General features: G+C 42.4%; 1 protein-coding gene and 2 long non-coding RNA genes across 3 annotated transcripts in view; all 3 read left to right on the top strand.

Moving 5' to 3' along the window:
• Positions 1 to 16,957, top strand: part of zgc:172145 (Ferritin light chain, oocyte isoform-like) — a 51,840-nt gene that overhangs the window by 7,232 nt on the left and 27,651 nt on the right. The window contains 1 exon segment of the mRNA XM_051951588.1: positions 1,185 to 1,331. Within this exon segment, the coding sequence (XP_051807548.1) occupies positions 1,185 to 1,331 (147 nt within the window).
• On the top strand, positions 1,370 to 2,755 carry LOC127534997 (uncharacterized). The gene is made up of 2 exons (XR_007943635.1): positions 1,370 to 2,201; positions 2,561 to 2,755. It is a non-coding gene; the product is annotated as an uncharacterized LOC127534997 (long non-coding RNA).
• On the top strand, positions 3,506 to 12,230 carry LOC127534995 (uncharacterized). The gene is made up of 3 exons (XR_007943631.1): positions 3,506 to 8,138; positions 8,237 to 8,391; positions 11,115 to 12,230. It is a non-coding gene; the product is annotated as an uncharacterized LOC127534995 (long non-coding RNA).

A 16,957-nucleotide genomic window follows, 5' to 3' on the forward strand; every position in this document is an offset into this window, starting at 1 on the left:
CGTGCCATGATTGGTTAGTTGCTTTATGGCCCGCCCCTTCATAGCGAGCACGAACTGCAGAGCAGCGATATGAGAGTGAGGCCAGAGAGTGGAAGGAGCGGAGATTATGGAGCACTCTTACTTCAAGTAAGTTTACAAACGGTCGGTTCTTCTCACAAATGCATCATCAGACTTCAAAGGCCAAAATATAATAAAAAATGTCTGGCCCAAATAAGCTCCACAGGTGTCAGGTGGGTTGCAGGAAGCCTGAAAACGTTTGAGACCCCCTCTTCAGGTAGGATAGGCAGTTGACTTACAATTTCCAGTTATAAAATGAACATTGGTGTTTGCATATACTATTAACTATGACCAGCTGACATCTAAATGATTTGTTGACAAAATAATATTTTTTTTTAAATTCCACATCTTATATAAATAATAGGAAAAGGAAAACATTGGAAAAATTGGTGAGGGTAGTGAAGAGATTACAGAAGAGAAAAGTACTGGACTGTATGGAGCTGTCATTATGGTTCTGTTTAATAGACTTACTGTCTGTTTAGTAGTGTTGCAATTGCTATAACATAACTGTAAAAGGCATATTTTTGGAAGGAAAATAAACAAAATTTTGGTGCATTATCCCACATGACACAACCCTTGCGGTGGCGGAAGTGGCCTGACTGATTGGAAATTTCTTTCCCAGTCCGGCCCTGGTCTTACCACTACCAATACCTTCATATGTTGACCTTTTTCATTTCCATTCAGCATAATGGATGTCATATGTTTCTGACCAGTAATTCTTTTCCTCAGTGGCTTTAAATTCACAAGTGGATCTAGAGGAATGCATGGAGAAGTGTTTCTTCTGCATATGGACTGTAGTTAAATTCTTTCAAATCAACATTTTCTGCTACCTTAATCCGTATCCCACATAGCACATGTAATGACTCGGGCATGTGTAGCAGGAAGCCTGCCTAATAGTAAGTAGCATTTTTACTCAGAAGGACATAACATTTGCCTGTTGCTTCCTAAAATGCTCACATGCGGCACTCACATTTCATAGCTGAGTCTGAATCAACACAATCAAAGAGTGGATATCTAGAATGATGAATGTGTTTATTTTGACTGTTTCAGTGCATTGTATGCACTCATGCTGTGTCATTCCTGAATATATTTCAGTATATATCCTTTTTTTTCTTTATCCCTAGCAGGCAAGTGTGTTTGAACAGGATGATGTCACTCTGCCCCGTGTTGCTTCCTTCTTCCGCCAGGAGACACTGAAGCAGCAGGACGAGGCCGAGGCCATGCTGGGCTACCTGGCTGAGAGAGGGGGCAACCTCTGTGGCAAGGACATCCAGGTATAAAGGGAAGTGCTTTTTCTTTTACCAGTGTTTTCCTAATTGTTTTGTTCTAATATTTAAAGTCTGTACTTTGTAACACTTTCTAAGACACCGTCTGTGTGTCTCTACCACTGTTCCCTCTAAGCTGCATGCATGCGCAATTGCGCACTCCTGATACAGTCTTAGCGCTCAGAAAATCTGCGCTGCGCACAAAAAAAAATCCAACCTAAACTGAAAATAAAATAAATTCATAACAATTCATTCTGTGCTATTTTTCAATGTGAGTCAGTGAGTGACCGGTGACTGGCTGCTCCAGCCAATGATGTGATTCACATAGGGATTTACGCAGCTAATCAATGTCATTTACAGACGTGCTTATGTGCAGCCACCTTAGCCAGCTGCTACAGTGCGCTAGCGTATCTAGTCTTCTATCCACCTTATTTTGCAGCTTCGCCAGGGCGGCGCCATATTACAGCATTTTGTCCTGTGATTTCCGCTTCAGACCGGAAGTGTAGTTGTCAACAAAAGGAATGAGCAGGGTAAGCTAACCAGATAGCGATTTTATTTCATCAAGATGTCGAGGCTGCCATAATAACTGGACCAAGAGGAGAGAGTTTTTGAAACAAACCTGTTTTGAACATCATGTGGAGAGATCGGAGTGTTGTGGGGCACCATATAAACTACATCCTCCGCCCAAAGATGAGGAGCACATACGGCTGTGGCTGAAAGCGCTAAACCTTAAGTGCCCACCGAAGCGCCCTTATGTAGGTTCGTTTCATTTTGTGGACAGAGAGCCGACAGAAGAGCACCCTTACCCCGAGAAATGGCTTGGCTATGATGCTCCAGTAAAGAAGCCACGGCGGGCTTTGAAGAGGTTGTCAGATAGGGGTGAGTGAGATATTGTTTTGCCTGACGTAAAGTTCCCATGATCCATGCTGTGATTACATTTAATGATCAGTTATGAACAATTAACTAAAACAATTTCTAAAATTACATTTTAAATTTTATTAAGATGGTGGTTTTGAACACTGTGATCAGTCTTAATTTAGCTTACATTATTTCTGGATACTTGTAAGACTTAAAGTTTGCAACGTATGTCAGTCTCAGTATTTTTAATTCTTGCTAGTCTGTGCTACTTGTCATTATGGTGGACCTTAGCAACACTCACATGACCCGTGGATGTTCTGGTTGAAGTTTAATTCCTAATAATAAAAAAAAGCATTTTCATTGTGTTTTTTGTAACTTAGATATGACAGTCAGCATCAAGGATGCAGAGGAGAAGGATGACAACATTCACATGCCTCCACGTTGTGATGTGGAAACTCAGTGGGAGGATCTGTCTGTCTCTGAACACAGCTATGCTGCAAGATCATCACTCCATCTGAAGCCCCTTTCATCTGACATCTTTACAATATAATTGCAATAAACCTAAAAATTTCTGACCCGTTTGTAAATTGTTAGTTATTAACAAATGTTATCAATGTGTTTATGTTACAAATACTTATTTTTTTAAAACACTTACTGCTGTAATGACTGAGTGTGGCCTTAAGTGTAGACATCAACACAGAATCTGGTTTTAAAAAGTAATGGAATTTATTTATGAAGTGAACGATTGAGATAAAGGAAAAAGTGCATTTTTGTTGGAGGAAAAGAGAGTTTATACAGTATGCTGGCTGGATTGAAGCAAAGGTGGGTTTGGCAAGCAGGTGAGGCTGGCAAGCAGGCAGGCAGGCAGACAGACAGACAGGTAGGCAGTTGTCCTATCAGTCGCTTTGAGCCAAGGTTCCTCTGAGTCCCCACATTCCAGAGCCGTTCATCCGTGCAGGATATGCCAGTTACCCCACTGGACACAGCATTTTCAACCTGTCATCAGAAATGATTATTTGATTAGTTTATATTTGTGATATAAAAGAAGACAGTTTGAACTTTAACAGCTGTCTTCGATGAAAACTATTGCATTCATTAATATTATATGGGGTGCTGTCTGTAAAGCAGCTCATTTTGTCACATTTAGCTTCAAACCATGTACAAACAAGTGGTGTGATTTTTCTGTTAAATATGACATTAACATTTATATTTAGCATTTATATTTATCATTTATGTCTGACATTTAATACTTACATTAAACTATTTAAGATGTTTCTAAGATGAGAAATATTGCAGTAAATGTTGTAAAAGGTCACCAGAAAAAAAATCACACCACTTGTTTGTACATGGTTTGAAGCTAAATGTGACAAAATGTTGCTGTTTTTATTTTTTAGCATGAGCTGCTTTAGAGACGGCACCCCATATAATATTAATGAATGCAATGTAATAAACTTAACGAGTAATTAGTTTCGTTCTTAGCCTCGTATGAGTAGTGATTCAAGCCTAAAGGCTTCGCTTTTTGTTAAATCATTTTTGCCTGTAGTTGTGCCGAGTGCTTGTGTTTATAGTTAGCCTGAGTTTTTCCCTCTGTGAGTTTTTGGTTTGAGATAATCCTCCTACCTCAAGAAGCAGTAGCGTGTAGCTCAGCCTTCTTTGTAGTCATTATTAGTTAGCCTTCCGTCCGCTAGCAACTGCTTGTGTTCAATACTGTGTTTAGGCAATAAAGCCTCTTAAAACCAACTTTCTGGCGTACTCGTTCATTCCCTGCATCTGAGCTCTAGTCCAGAATCCTGACAGCACGATCCAGCCAAGTATGAGCTCAGCAGGGAATGCACCGGTTGCCGAAGGAGCAGCTAATTTGTCTATTCAGGAAGCGTTGCATAGCTTAGACGCTGCGTTAGTCCAACATGACCAAACCTTGCGGTCACTATCTACCAGCAATTCAGCTATGTTTAAACAGCTTTCAACGGTAACAGAAAAGATTAACCAACTGACCATCCAGCCCGGCCAATCCGCTCCGGCTCCACTTGATTTTCAACCCGAGGTTCCTTCACCGGAATGTTATAGTGGAGATTTCGGTTTGTGTCAAGCGTTTTTGACCCAAGTTTCATTAGTTTTTGAACTTAAGCCTTGTTCTTATCCTACTGATCGATCTCGCATAGCCCGATCTTATCGGGTTGTTAGCCGGAGATGCTTGTGACTGGGGAACAGCCATCTGGAAGAAACAGGGAGCACTTTGTAACTCTTATGCCGCTTTCGTAAAAGAAATAGCAAACAACTTTGACTTCCCGATCAACGGCAAGGATTCCATCTCGAGACTGCTGGAAATACAACAATGTCCCCGCAGCATTGCCGCTTACGCCCGTGAGTTCCGAACTCTCGCTGCAGACACTGACTGGACTGAGTCGGTGCTTAGAAGTGCTTTCTACCGTGGATTAAATGAACAATTGAAGGATCAGCTGGTGATGAAAGATCAACCCTCGTCTCTGGATCAGTGGATTTCGCTTGCCATCTCCCTGGACAACCGCATCAAGGAGAGGCGTCTAGAGAGGAAGGCACAGCCCTGGCGTGGATCCCCTTCGACGGCTCCTGTAGCTTCCCCACCACCATCGGAATCCCCAGCTCCCGAACCAGAGCCGATGCAGATAGGCCCCACCAAACTCACTCGGCAAGAGAAGAACCACCGGAGGGCTGTGCGACTCTGCCTATACTGTGGAGGCGTTAGTGACTTTGTGGCCACCTGACAGCAAAAGAGAAGCCTTGCCCGTGAACGGGGAATTACGGGTGAGCCAAACTTCCACCTCCCCTCCTCATCGGTTTCTGCTGAACACTACGCTTTGTTGAGGCACCGTCTCCTTACCTGTTTCCACGCTGGTGGACTCCGGGGCTGAGTAACGTCTCCTGGACGCCAACCTGGTAAGACAGCTGGGCATTCCTTGCCTGGGGACCAGACAGCCTTTATATTGTGTATTACATATACACATAAAGTCAGTCTGAAACTGCTCCATTGAACCAAATCTAGCCCAGAGGCGGGACTACCGATCACAGCTTGAATTGGAGAGAGCCAATCAGCGTAACGCATGTGTGATGCAATCACTAAGCGACCTAACAACTGCCTTTCCACCATTATATTTTGTAGTTTTAACAGCTTCCTTCGCCGTACAGGGGTCCTGAGGAAAATCTAAGCTCTCCCTTTCAACAGTGGAGGGCAGCATTACGCATTCTATCGTACAGCCTGCCGGAATTAAAAGAAGAAGAAGAAGTAGTCCAAACAGTTATGGCGACCAGTTTTAAGGACAAATTCAGCCCGTGCAAAACAGAGGAAAGCGCACGAGAGAAACCTCGCTCTGTTGTGGTCGCCATTTCATTTGTATGCGGGAGGTGCACAGGTGTTAGATGGGTAATCTCAGCCCTGAAGATGACGCATTGTTAACTCCCGCCTCTGGTGCTCTGATTGGTTCGGTCTGATCTGCTCGGAGCTTGACAACATGTCAAAATGTGTCAATGGAGGAGGGCAAGACCGTATTCCCGTATATCCCTTATAACGGGAATACAAAGTCTAGCTAAGCTAGGCTAGGGCATTCCTACTACCTCACTAGATCAAACCTTGACAGCTCGTTCCCTTGATGGCCTTCGTTTAGCTCAACTCTCAAAAGAAACGGTTCCCATAGATTTGGTCACGGCCGGTAATCATAGAGAAAAGCTTACCTTTTGTGTTATGGACAATGCTAATCCCCCTTTGGTTCTTGGTCATTCTTGGTTAGTTAAACACAATCCACAGATTAATTGGCAGGTTCGTGAAATCTCTTCATGGAGTTCCTCTTGTCATCAGAGTTGTTTGTGTTCTGCACTCACCCCGTCCAGTCCCGCTGTAGCCGGCCCTATTTAACCCATCAATCCAGATAAGGTTCCGGTTCAATATCATGATTTAGCTGCGGTTTTCAGTAAAACCAGAGTCATGTCTCTGCCGCCTCATCGCCCTTATGACTGCGCCATTGAACTTTTGCAAGGTGCCACTTTACCATCTGGCAGACTGTATAGCATTTCCAAGCCTGAACAGACGGCGATGGAAACGTATATTAGAGAGTCACTGGCGGCAGGAATTATTAGGCCTTCATCTTCCCCCCTTGGAGCAGGGTTTTTCTTTGTAGAAAAGAAAGATGGTTCCCCGAGACCTTGCATTGATTATCGTGGTCTTAATAGCATTACTGTTAGAAACTCCTATGCTTTACTCCTGATGGATTCGGCCTTCACTCCCCTTTGGGGGGGTACAGTATTTACGAAATTAGATCTTCGTAACGCGTACCATCTTGTCTGAATTCGTAGGGGGGACGAGTGGAAAACGGCCTTTAATACACCATTGGGTCATTTTGAGTATTTAGTTATGCCTTTAGGCCTCACGAATGCCCCAGCTGTCTTCCAGCATTTAATTAATGAGGTCCTCCGTGACATGCTCAATCGTTTTGTGTTTGTGTATCTGGATGAAATTTTGATTTTCTCACAGACCCTTGAGGAACATGTTGGCCATGTTCGACAGGTGCTGGAGCGGCTTCTGAAAAACTTCTGTTTGTCAAAGCGGAAAAATGTGAGTTTCATGCCTCGACTGTTTCCTTTCTGGGGTTTGTTATCTCTCCAGGCCAAATCAGGATGGACCCTGGGAAGCTCTCTGCAGTACAAGACTGGCCTGTTCCCAAGACCAGGGAGCAGCTCCAGCGTTTCCTTGGTTTTGCAAATTTCTACAGACGTTTTATCAAGGACTATAGTAAAGTGGCTTCTCCTCTCACTGCTCTAACCTCTACCTCCAGGTCGTTTTCATGGATGCCCGAGGCAGCTTGGGCATTTGACGAACTCAAGCGGCGGTTTACCTGTGCTCCGATCCTTACTCAGCTGGATCCGTCCCTTCAGTTCATTGTGGAGCTCGATGCTTCAGACACTGGTGTTGGGGCAGTGCTTTCTCAGCGGTCCCCTCGGGACCAGAAACTCCATCCGTGCGCCTTCTTTTCTCAGCATCTTTCCGCCGCTGAACGGAATTATGGCATTGGTGACAGGGAGCTTCTGGCAGTTAAATTAGCCCTGGAAGAATGGCATCATTGGCTGGAGGGGGCTGAACTTCCATTTGTGGTCCGTCCAGACCACAAGAATTTGGAATATATTAAAGGTCCCATATTATGCTATTTTTCAGTCACGTCATATAGGTCTCAGAAGCCCAAAAACATAGTATTTAAGTTTGTTCGCCCCAAAATCATCCTTTGTTTGGAGTTTCAGCGGTCGAAAAAGTCACTCTCACCAGCCCTCCTCAGAACAGGCTGTTTATGGGCCTGCTTCCGGGTATGTAAATGAACGCATCTGTCCACGCCCACTCCACCTCCCCTCTCTGGGAGAGGACGCGGCTTACGCTAGCGGTACTACGCGCTAATGTTGACTGTGAAGCCATGGCTCGTCGGGACGCAGTAGTTCAGCCCTACCAGTTCGACCCAGAGTCTGACCCAGAAGGAGAGGCTCCTGATGAAGTCCCAACTCTGCGGCTGCAGCAGGACGTTTCGGAATGGTTAGTCAACAATATCCTGTGTCTTAGATGTATTTGTAGTTTGTTCCTGTGTGTTATTGTTACAGCTACTACGTTGTTGCTAACGCTAGCTTGACGCTAATGGTAACTTACTGTTTTACTTACCATCATATTATACTGAATTATCTTGTTTCAAAGTAGCATAAAATTGTCTTATCGTGACGTCTTTTTACGTTTTCAAGGCTGTGGGCTGTGGCACTGTGCATATCCTTCATGAGCCACACTGTATTTCCAATATAAATAAGTATCCAAAGTGAATTATGATGAATCATGCTAGAGAATATAGACTTTGGGAAATGTTCACTTTCTGTTCTTTGGATAGGTGCTCCTGTGGAAACTGTGGTACTATGCCCACAGAAGCTGAAAACATCTGTTGCTTCGAGATACCACAGGTAATGTCACAGCTACACGTAAAATTTACCTGACTTACTTAGGTTACTGGCTACACTGACAGATTAGACTAACATTTACTGTTTGTTTCTCACTGTAGATTACCAGACGCCTACAGGAGGTCGATGAAGAACTGACCTGTATGGTTGACCATTGTGGGTTAGAGTCAGTGTGCCTAAATATTTATTCTCTGCAAAACGCCTGCCAAATATACTGGGCTGACTATGGCCCTTTACAGCTGAGAGGAATACACCAGTAAGTTCTGATTTCTAAAATGCCAGGGGCAGAATAATAAATATAATCAAATCCTGTTTCAGAATGTATATTGTTGCCACTATAGTAACATATGACAATGTGCATTAATTAATATATTGCATTAGCTATGTCGTTATAGTATATTTTTTATCAGCATTTTCTTAGTTATTCAGATGACAAATTTCTGTGGAAAAAAATATTTATTTGCATAAAACAATCATGAAAAAACAGACAAAGGGCAAAGATAAGGGTGCGATGCACACCTATAACAACTGTATATGACTAAATGTGTCCATTGTTTGTAGTCGTTACAGGCATCTGGCCTATCAGAGTTTTGTGAGCTGGTGCTGGCCCAGATAGCAAACTATGGGTGAATCAATGTTGAATCTATGTTGAGACCTAACGTTGAAATTATACAGAAAGCGCAAGGTTGATAAAATGTTGAGTCAACGTTTGCTTTTCAACCATAAATCACACTTTACCCAGATAGCAAAAGATGTTAAATCAATGTTGAATTAGGGTTAAGAAGGTTGAATTGTGGTTACGGTTGAAGACTGATGGTTGGATCAACGTTGATTCAACAACATTTTGTCAACATTGAAGTTTGTGTTTAAAAGATACCAGTGAATCTACATTGTATTTTGGTTTAATTAAAATGTTTGACAGGTCAATGTTTAATTAATGTTGAATCTATGTTTGCAAACATGTAATCTATGTAAGTAAACGTTGACTCAACATTTTATCAACCTTGCGCTTTCTGTATAATTTCGACGTTAGGTCTCAACATAGATTCAACATTGATTCACCCATAGTTTGCTATCTGGGGGGGGTTCTTGGAACACAGAATCTGTGTTGTGATTCCCGCTTGTGTGGTTCTTCGTATCCACACACAGTTTCCTGATGTGCAAGAACACTATGTGGGATTCAGACTGGCCCTCGGTTAAACCTGGATACATAGCTGGCAATGACCTCCTCCTTGTCAGGCCGCTCATACTGCGCAGTTAGGTCCTCTGGAACAGGAATGGTCAACAGTGCATTCATGTATCTTGCAGGGTCCAGAAACACTTGGTCAAAAATGAGGTCCATCATGTCAGCAACGTATCCTGTTTAATTGAAAACATGTACAAAAGACCATTTGTTTATTATCTTTGCTGTTTTTTGTGTAATTACCTCCACCAGGAGGTTATGTAATCACCGGAGTCTGTTTGTCTGTCCGTTTGTGTGTGTGTCCGTGTGTGTGTGAATCGATTAGATTTTGGCGGCCATCTCTCAATTGTCCTTCGACCTTCAAAAAATTCCTGGATCCAGACGGTGATTCGGATCACCTCCAAAATCTAATCGATTCTTACTCTTGCTCTTCCGGACATCCTGTAAAAATTTGGTGAAAATCCGTCAATAACTTTTTGAGTTATGCTGTTAACAGACAAACAGACACACACACACACACACACACACACACACACACACACACAGACGGACAGACAAACGGCATGGCGGAGGTATGCACTCTCCGAGTGCTTTTCTAGTTATTATTATTATCTGGTCTGATATAACACCTGTCTGTTCTTGTACTTGCTTCTAATTTATTTATTTATTTGTTTGGTTTTTTTACTGTTTTTTTCCCAAATCTCCAACAATTTAAAAAAAAAAGTGTTAGAACATTAAAAGAATGTAACACTTCCGAAATGTTGGCTCTATCTTGTGTGGTTTGGCCCTGCATTCTCCCTTCATGGCCTTTGGAAAGTGAACCTTGAAGAGAGGTACACCTTCCTGCGTTTTTGCTTGAGGCCGGTCAGCGTTTTCATTGTAATACATAGCAGCTAGGTACAGTCTGAAAATACAACAAAAACAAAGTTACAGATGTTTATAACAAAGACATGATGTGTATAGTGTACCAAAATTTCTAAATTACATAAGTTTGATTTACCTGCACAACATTCCAATAAATGGGAAAACCACATTCTACGGGGCAAATCGAAGAATCACACTGTGAAATGCCTCTAATGATGAAGTCTGGTGGTGAGGGCTCAGTTTTGCAACATCCTTCAGTGTTCTTTTGTTGGTCAACACCTTCTCTAACTTATAGAAAGTAGGAGTTGCTAAAATCAGAAAAAAAAAGAGAAAATGAGAAAAGCATTAATTTGTAAATAATGTAGTAAATTTTCAAGACATATTTGGAGATGAACTTATAACTTATAAGTTATTACACTACTGTGTTAAATATAGGTGCCTTTCAAAATATCTGCTTATCAAACTAGAAAAATATTGAGAATAAATCCAATGACTTTTAGTCCTTCTATGAGTACAATACCTGCACGTAGCCATTTGTTCTTGTCACGTGTCTGGTGGATGTCATGCAGGCACTTGTGGTAAAGAGGGTCCTCATGTGTGGATGTCTTGCACGTGGTTCAGGATTGAGGTCCATTTTGCTATTCTCTCTGGTCCTGTAGCTGAGGTAGCTGCAGTCCAGTATATGTGGTTGTTGATGCTCCTCATCCACTTCTGGATGTTTTCACAGTCTTTCTGTTTGCTTATCTTGTCCATTTTCTTTGAAATACCTACAGTGAATCCAAGATACATCGCTTTCAGTAAACATAGCCCTCAATAGAATGATATTGTCAGTGCAGTATCTGATAAACAGTTTCAAAAGATGTGATACACAACCGGACCCTGGTAACAGTCCTAAAGGAAGTTTGTTTGTGCCTGACTCTGTCCGTTCACAGGTACTACAGTGGGGACATGCCTCCAAGGTCGCTTGCCATCCTGGGAGTCGACGTACGCTGGAACTGATTAGACAACGGTTCTGGTGTCCGTCTCTGGTTACAGATGTGAAGGAGTTTGTGGCAGCCTGCACTACCTGTGCGCGTAATAAGGCTTCTAACCAGGTCAGTCCGGGACTTCTCCGTCCGCAGTCTAATGGTCAGACAGAGCGTACTAACCAGTCATTAGAGACGTTTTTGTGTTGTTTGGTTTCAGAGAACCCATCCTCTTGGTGTGAGAGATTGCCTTGGATTGAATATACCCACTCTTTCACCAATGCCTCTTCTGGGTTATCTCCCTTTTAGTGCTCTCTGGGCTACCAGCCTCCTTTGTTTTCCTCCCAGTAAGCTGAGATTAACATTCCTTCTGTGGCTTCGTTACTCCGTTGTATGCGGGGCACATGGGGCCGTGCACGGCGAGCTCTGTGATGTTCCGCCCAGCAGATGGCGACCCAGGCTAATCGTCACTGACGACCGGCTCCGACCTACTCCCCCGGCCAGAAGGTGTGGCTTCGGGCTAAGGACATTCCTCTGAGGGTGGAGTCTTGTAAGCTGGCACCTCATTTTATTGGGCCTTTCAAGGTAGATTGGGTTATTAATCCCTGTTCAGTATGATTGCATCTGCCTGCCTCCATGAAAGTGCACCCTACATTTCATGTGTCTCAACTTAAGCCTGTTTCTGAGTGTGCACTAGCCCTCCCTGATCCACCCCTGCCGCGACCCAGGATGATTGATGGGGCTCCGGTCTACACGGTTCGGCGACTGCTGGATGCCTGCCGGCGGGGCAGGGACTTGCAGTTCCTTGTGGAGTGGGAGGGATACAGTCCGGAGAAACGGAGTTGGGTGCCTCACAATAGGATTATGGACAGGACACTGATCTCTGACTTTTTCCAAAGTCACCCCAACCATCCTGCGCGGGCACCTGGAGGGTTGGGGTATATTTTTGTCCTACATGGCTGTATGTGAAAGTTGAACATGTTAAGTCACTATCTGCTAAGTCATTTCTTAAGACTATTTTTCAGAAAATGTGCCTTAAAAATAGTTTAGACGAAATAAAGTTATAAGAGATAATAGAAACAATTCCATGTGTCAGTTCTAATGATTTCTCGAGAAAAATAAGGTTTTATTTTCATAATCGACGAATACGATGGTGCTGAGTGTAACAATTCCGATTGAGCCACATTTAGAGTTCACCTGCTGCTTTACAATTTATATTTGCCAAAAACCAAACTTTATTCTGAAAAACATAGATATTGACCTACTAAAAACAAGTCTAACTAGATTCAAGAGCATATTTATTTAATAAAAAACTAAAGGAAATTACAGCCCTTACGCACGTTATTGCATCCGTCAAAAAATCAAGTCGGCTGTCAGTCCGGATATCTCAACAAAAAAACAGTACAACGAAACATTCTCTGCAATCAATCAACCCACTGAAATATTTCCAACTGAAAAATAAATCATTTGTGGCTAACAGCCCGTTTGTGATCAAAATATATCGATCATATTATAACTATATCGCTGTCTGTCAAAAAATAATGTACATAAGACGTGGTGGTATCTGCTAGATGTATGGGTCCACGTGGTACACACATTTCCTGGTAAATCCACACTACCGCATGTTTTGACTACGTCAGCGCTTTCCTGGAAGAAGGACAAAATGGGTGCCTGAGCGGCATGGTGGTGTTGTCTGTCAAACTACATAATGTACTGAATACATAACGTGCATAAGAAATGTCCCCGCCTCGCGACGCTCCACTGCTGGCTGGTTCCCTTCCAACGCGGCTTCACATCTGGCTGTCACAAACCTAGCGCCACTACATGCTCGGCCCATTTCCACACCGGTTCGGAAGGTTTTAAGCAGTCTGGAGCCATGTCCAAGGTCCGAAAATTCACAAAGAGACTCAGCAAACCTGGGACGGCCGCGGAAGTCAGACAGAGCGTGTCGGAGGCTGTGAGGTACACCGTTTACCTGGTGGAGCAGCCAAAGATCATTGAACCACTCGAATGTAACGTACGACTTCCTGTTTCCGTCAGAGTTCAACACAAAATGCACAGTAGTTCACCCTACCGGCGAAGTTATTCCATCATATCTACGCTAATTCTCATTGACATGCTGTGTGGACTATTTCATTCGGTCCCTCAGTCATTTCGACTAAATTCTATCAAGTTGAGATCAATTATGTACCATGTCGGACCGGTCCCCTTCTGGAGTCGGAGAGCTTCAAGTGGAGTGGTTGGAAAAAAGGAAGAAACTGGTAGCCCAGAGACAGACTGGCGACCTGTCCAGGGTGTCCCCTGCCTTCGCCCGAGTTAGCTGGGATAGGCTCCAGTACCCCCTGCGACCCTAGTGAGGATAAAGCGGTGTATAGAGAATGGATGGATGGATGGATGGATGGTAGCCCAGAAATCCATGGCTGTATTAAGAGAAGTACATGTACACTGTATTTCTTTCTCATTTTCCTAGTCAGGTCTCTCTGATTTATGAATTTTCTGTCTTAATAAATTGTGTCCGTCAAACATAACACCCGTAAGAATACTCAGCATAGATGTTTAACTTTATGCTTACTAAGCATGGACAAATTCTGGGTATTGATCATGAACTGGAAGTTATTTCTGTTGTGTTTTGAGGAATTCTACATAGAAACTGCTTTCCTTTCTCAGTGTAAAAAGGAAATCTTAAACATTATTAGTTGGCATGGCAGACATAGATTATGTCAGCAGTTCATAAGCTAATTATATTTCCATCTTCTGATGAACTTTTTGTCAAATTTAATCTTGGTTGGTGAAAACTTCATCATATCACTCTTACATGCATATAACTTCACCAAATAGAGGGAAAAGCTCATAAAAAACTTTGATTTTTTCCGTCAAAAGGTAACATAAGCATAATTTTGGAAAATTGATAGGCCATTTGTCAAAAACATGCGTAGTTTACTATCTTTTCATATGTTTCTATTGTTAAGGCAATCATCAGTGTAATAAAATGTCCTTTGATTAATCAATAAAAGAATTTGAATTTCTAGATGATTTGTTACACATTATTACTCCTTAGCAGATTTTGACTATTCTAAAACCACTTAAGTGAAACAATATGACATCTCATAAAGTATCACAATAGCTTGTAAACTCAACTCTTTGATGAAATATTGTGAAGTTTGTTGAAGACCATGGAGCTCGATGGAAAAGTAGCAGCTGGACCAAGCTGGACCAGATCACTGGTCAGTGGCAGAGTCATCAAAATTGTTTTGACTAAAAGCTACAATACCACAATGTAAAAAGAAGCCCTGCTAGGATTAGCCAAAATTTTTAAGACATTTTAGACATTACCAAGTTATACTTTTTCATTGTTTGTCCTTGTCTTACATAAAAGTAAACCTAAAATATTAAGCTTTCAGCTGTGCAAGACAAGAAATTTAAAGATGCTATCCACAGACTCTATGTTAAGATGGCCATAGCGACCATGATATCTCCCGTTGAATTTGTGGGCTGCCATTTTGAAGCCTTACATTTGGCATTTGACTGTCTTCATGTTGGTCCTTTTGAAACTGGACATATTAAGCACATATTGCTAGGGCTGAGTACCGAACTTCGGTTCTTTAATGGCACCGACTGAAATGTTTCAGTAGTAATGAGTATCGAAATAAGCCTCGTCTTTCGATTCCATGTTCAGGTACTTATCACGTGATTATGATAAAGCAAACCTGTGATTGGCTGTAACATTACACGTGATTGCGGAAAGCCAGAAAAAAAACATACTGCGGCGCGTACCCCCATTCACAGACAGGTTTCATGTTAGGTACATTGACTTTACTGCAGTTGTGTAGGGTGTCGTCGAAGTGGAAACAGATGCCTCCGAGGTCTAAAACGTGGCTCTACTTTTGTAAAGTGGACGCCAATAGTGCGCGGTGCAGTATATGCCAAAAAACCATCGTTGCTAAGTCAGGCAACACAACGAATTTAATGAAGCATTTGACTGTGCACGGAATCAATTTAAGAGCGGAAAGTTGCTCCGTGTTCGACTGCAAGACGAGCCGGCCACAGCCACCCCCCTCCTCTCAGCATTCATGCCAGCCTGTGGACGTTACAGAGCGAGAGGTTTTACCACTAGACTCCACTTCGTCCGAAAGTACAGAGGACAGTGCCGTGTCTGGGACGTCAACAGGTAAGTTCACATTCGGTGAAATCCGCCCCACTTCTTTGTTTGTTGGGCTTCATATGTGCATAGCGTGGTGAACTTAACGGGGACCCATGCAACGCTACTTTAAGATATTAGCGTGTAACTTTCTTTTATGGCTACACTGTAAACCCGAATGCTCAAATTAATCAAAAAATATGATTCCCATTTAATTAAATAACGTTAGAATGTTCAACTTAATTAATTTTTTTAATTTAATGACGCATGTGTCCAATGTTTTGCACATTAAATCAGTCATTTTGATTAGTGCTTACTTGATTTTTTAATTAACTTAAAATTATATGATTCATCTTGCATTAGCATTTTTTTAAATTTATAATGAATTAATATTTTCAACTATCCAACATCTAACAATTGCATTATACAACATTTGTATCATTATTTTTCAAGATTACAGGACTATAATCGCCAATATCAAAACACTTTAAACATAAAGGGCTTTATTATAACATTGTGTAAACATATATGTACTTTTAATGTAATGTCTTAAAACTAAAGGTATAGCATGACTCCTTTTCACATTTGTTGTATTTAAAAGCGCAGACTTTATAAGGCTGCAGTACTTGTGCCCGTGAGTGGGTAATTTTTTGGGACTTTAGATGCGCGTTTCACGTGGGGCTGCTCTACATCACACAGAAGCCTGCATCGATGCTGCCTATCAAGAAGGTTATCACCAACTTCTCCTCGCTGTTGAGTCTGTTTCATACAGGCATGACCCATACACTCTGCACAACAGTTTGCACTCTCACGCCAGCAGCTCATAGAGCTCATTATAACTTAGTTTTACTCCCGATCTTGTCCTGCTCACGTGAATCATCCTGACGGAGCATGACGGACATCCTGATGGAGCAGCTGGGTCAAGGTAAGATACAATCCCACACCAATGATGTAGACCGGTACCTTCCGTGAGCAATCCACGCGGGCAAAATTCTCTTTTAAAATAAAAAAGCGTTGTATTCTCAAGAAAGTCCCGCTCGGCAATAACGCAAATAATGTGTCAAGTTAAGAACGCCTAGCTTGCGTTTACGTCTGGGAGGAAATGCCAATGTCAGTGTAATGGCATATGCATTGTTTGCTTCTGGTTTGAGTCTCAGCGCATGCGCATTGAGCATTCTTCTTCAGTCCGGTAGAATCGGCCACGGTCAAGGCGAACTGTCGTCGCAGCATTAAATCAGGTAACATCATCAAAATGCACACACTTTTCGAGCAATTTCAGGTTTCGTTATGACTGTTAGAACCAGGTTGCTTTTCTCTGGTCGACATTTTAAAAGCAGAGGTTGATGTACATCGTGCTTTGATCAACTCAGTCCAGCTACTTATGCCAATGCTAGCTAGCTTATTTCCAAGCATGTGCGTGGCCTTGCACATGACTGTAGCTAACGTTATGCCGTTAGAAAAGTCATGTAGTCATCTGTACATTTCGAAACTATATAGTCGATTGACGCACCGGTGCGTAAAAGTCCTATAACCGGTTTAGGACGACATAGCAGCCAGACGCTACCTCGCAGAGCCGCCATTTTAAATTTTATCATACCATATGGTGACCGAGTGGGAGGGGGAAGTTTTGAGGTTCTGCAGGAGAGCTGCTTTGTTTACCGAGATGGTATGA

Source organism: Acanthochromis polyacanthus, chromosome 8, assembly GCF_021347895.1.
Source record: "Acanthochromis polyacanthus isolate Apoly-LR-REF ecotype Palm Island chromosome 8, KAUST_Apoly_ChrSc, whole genome shotgun sequence".
NCBI classification, from domain to species: domain Eukaryota; kingdom Metazoa; phylum Chordata; class Actinopteri; family Pomacentridae; genus Acanthochromis; species Acanthochromis polyacanthus.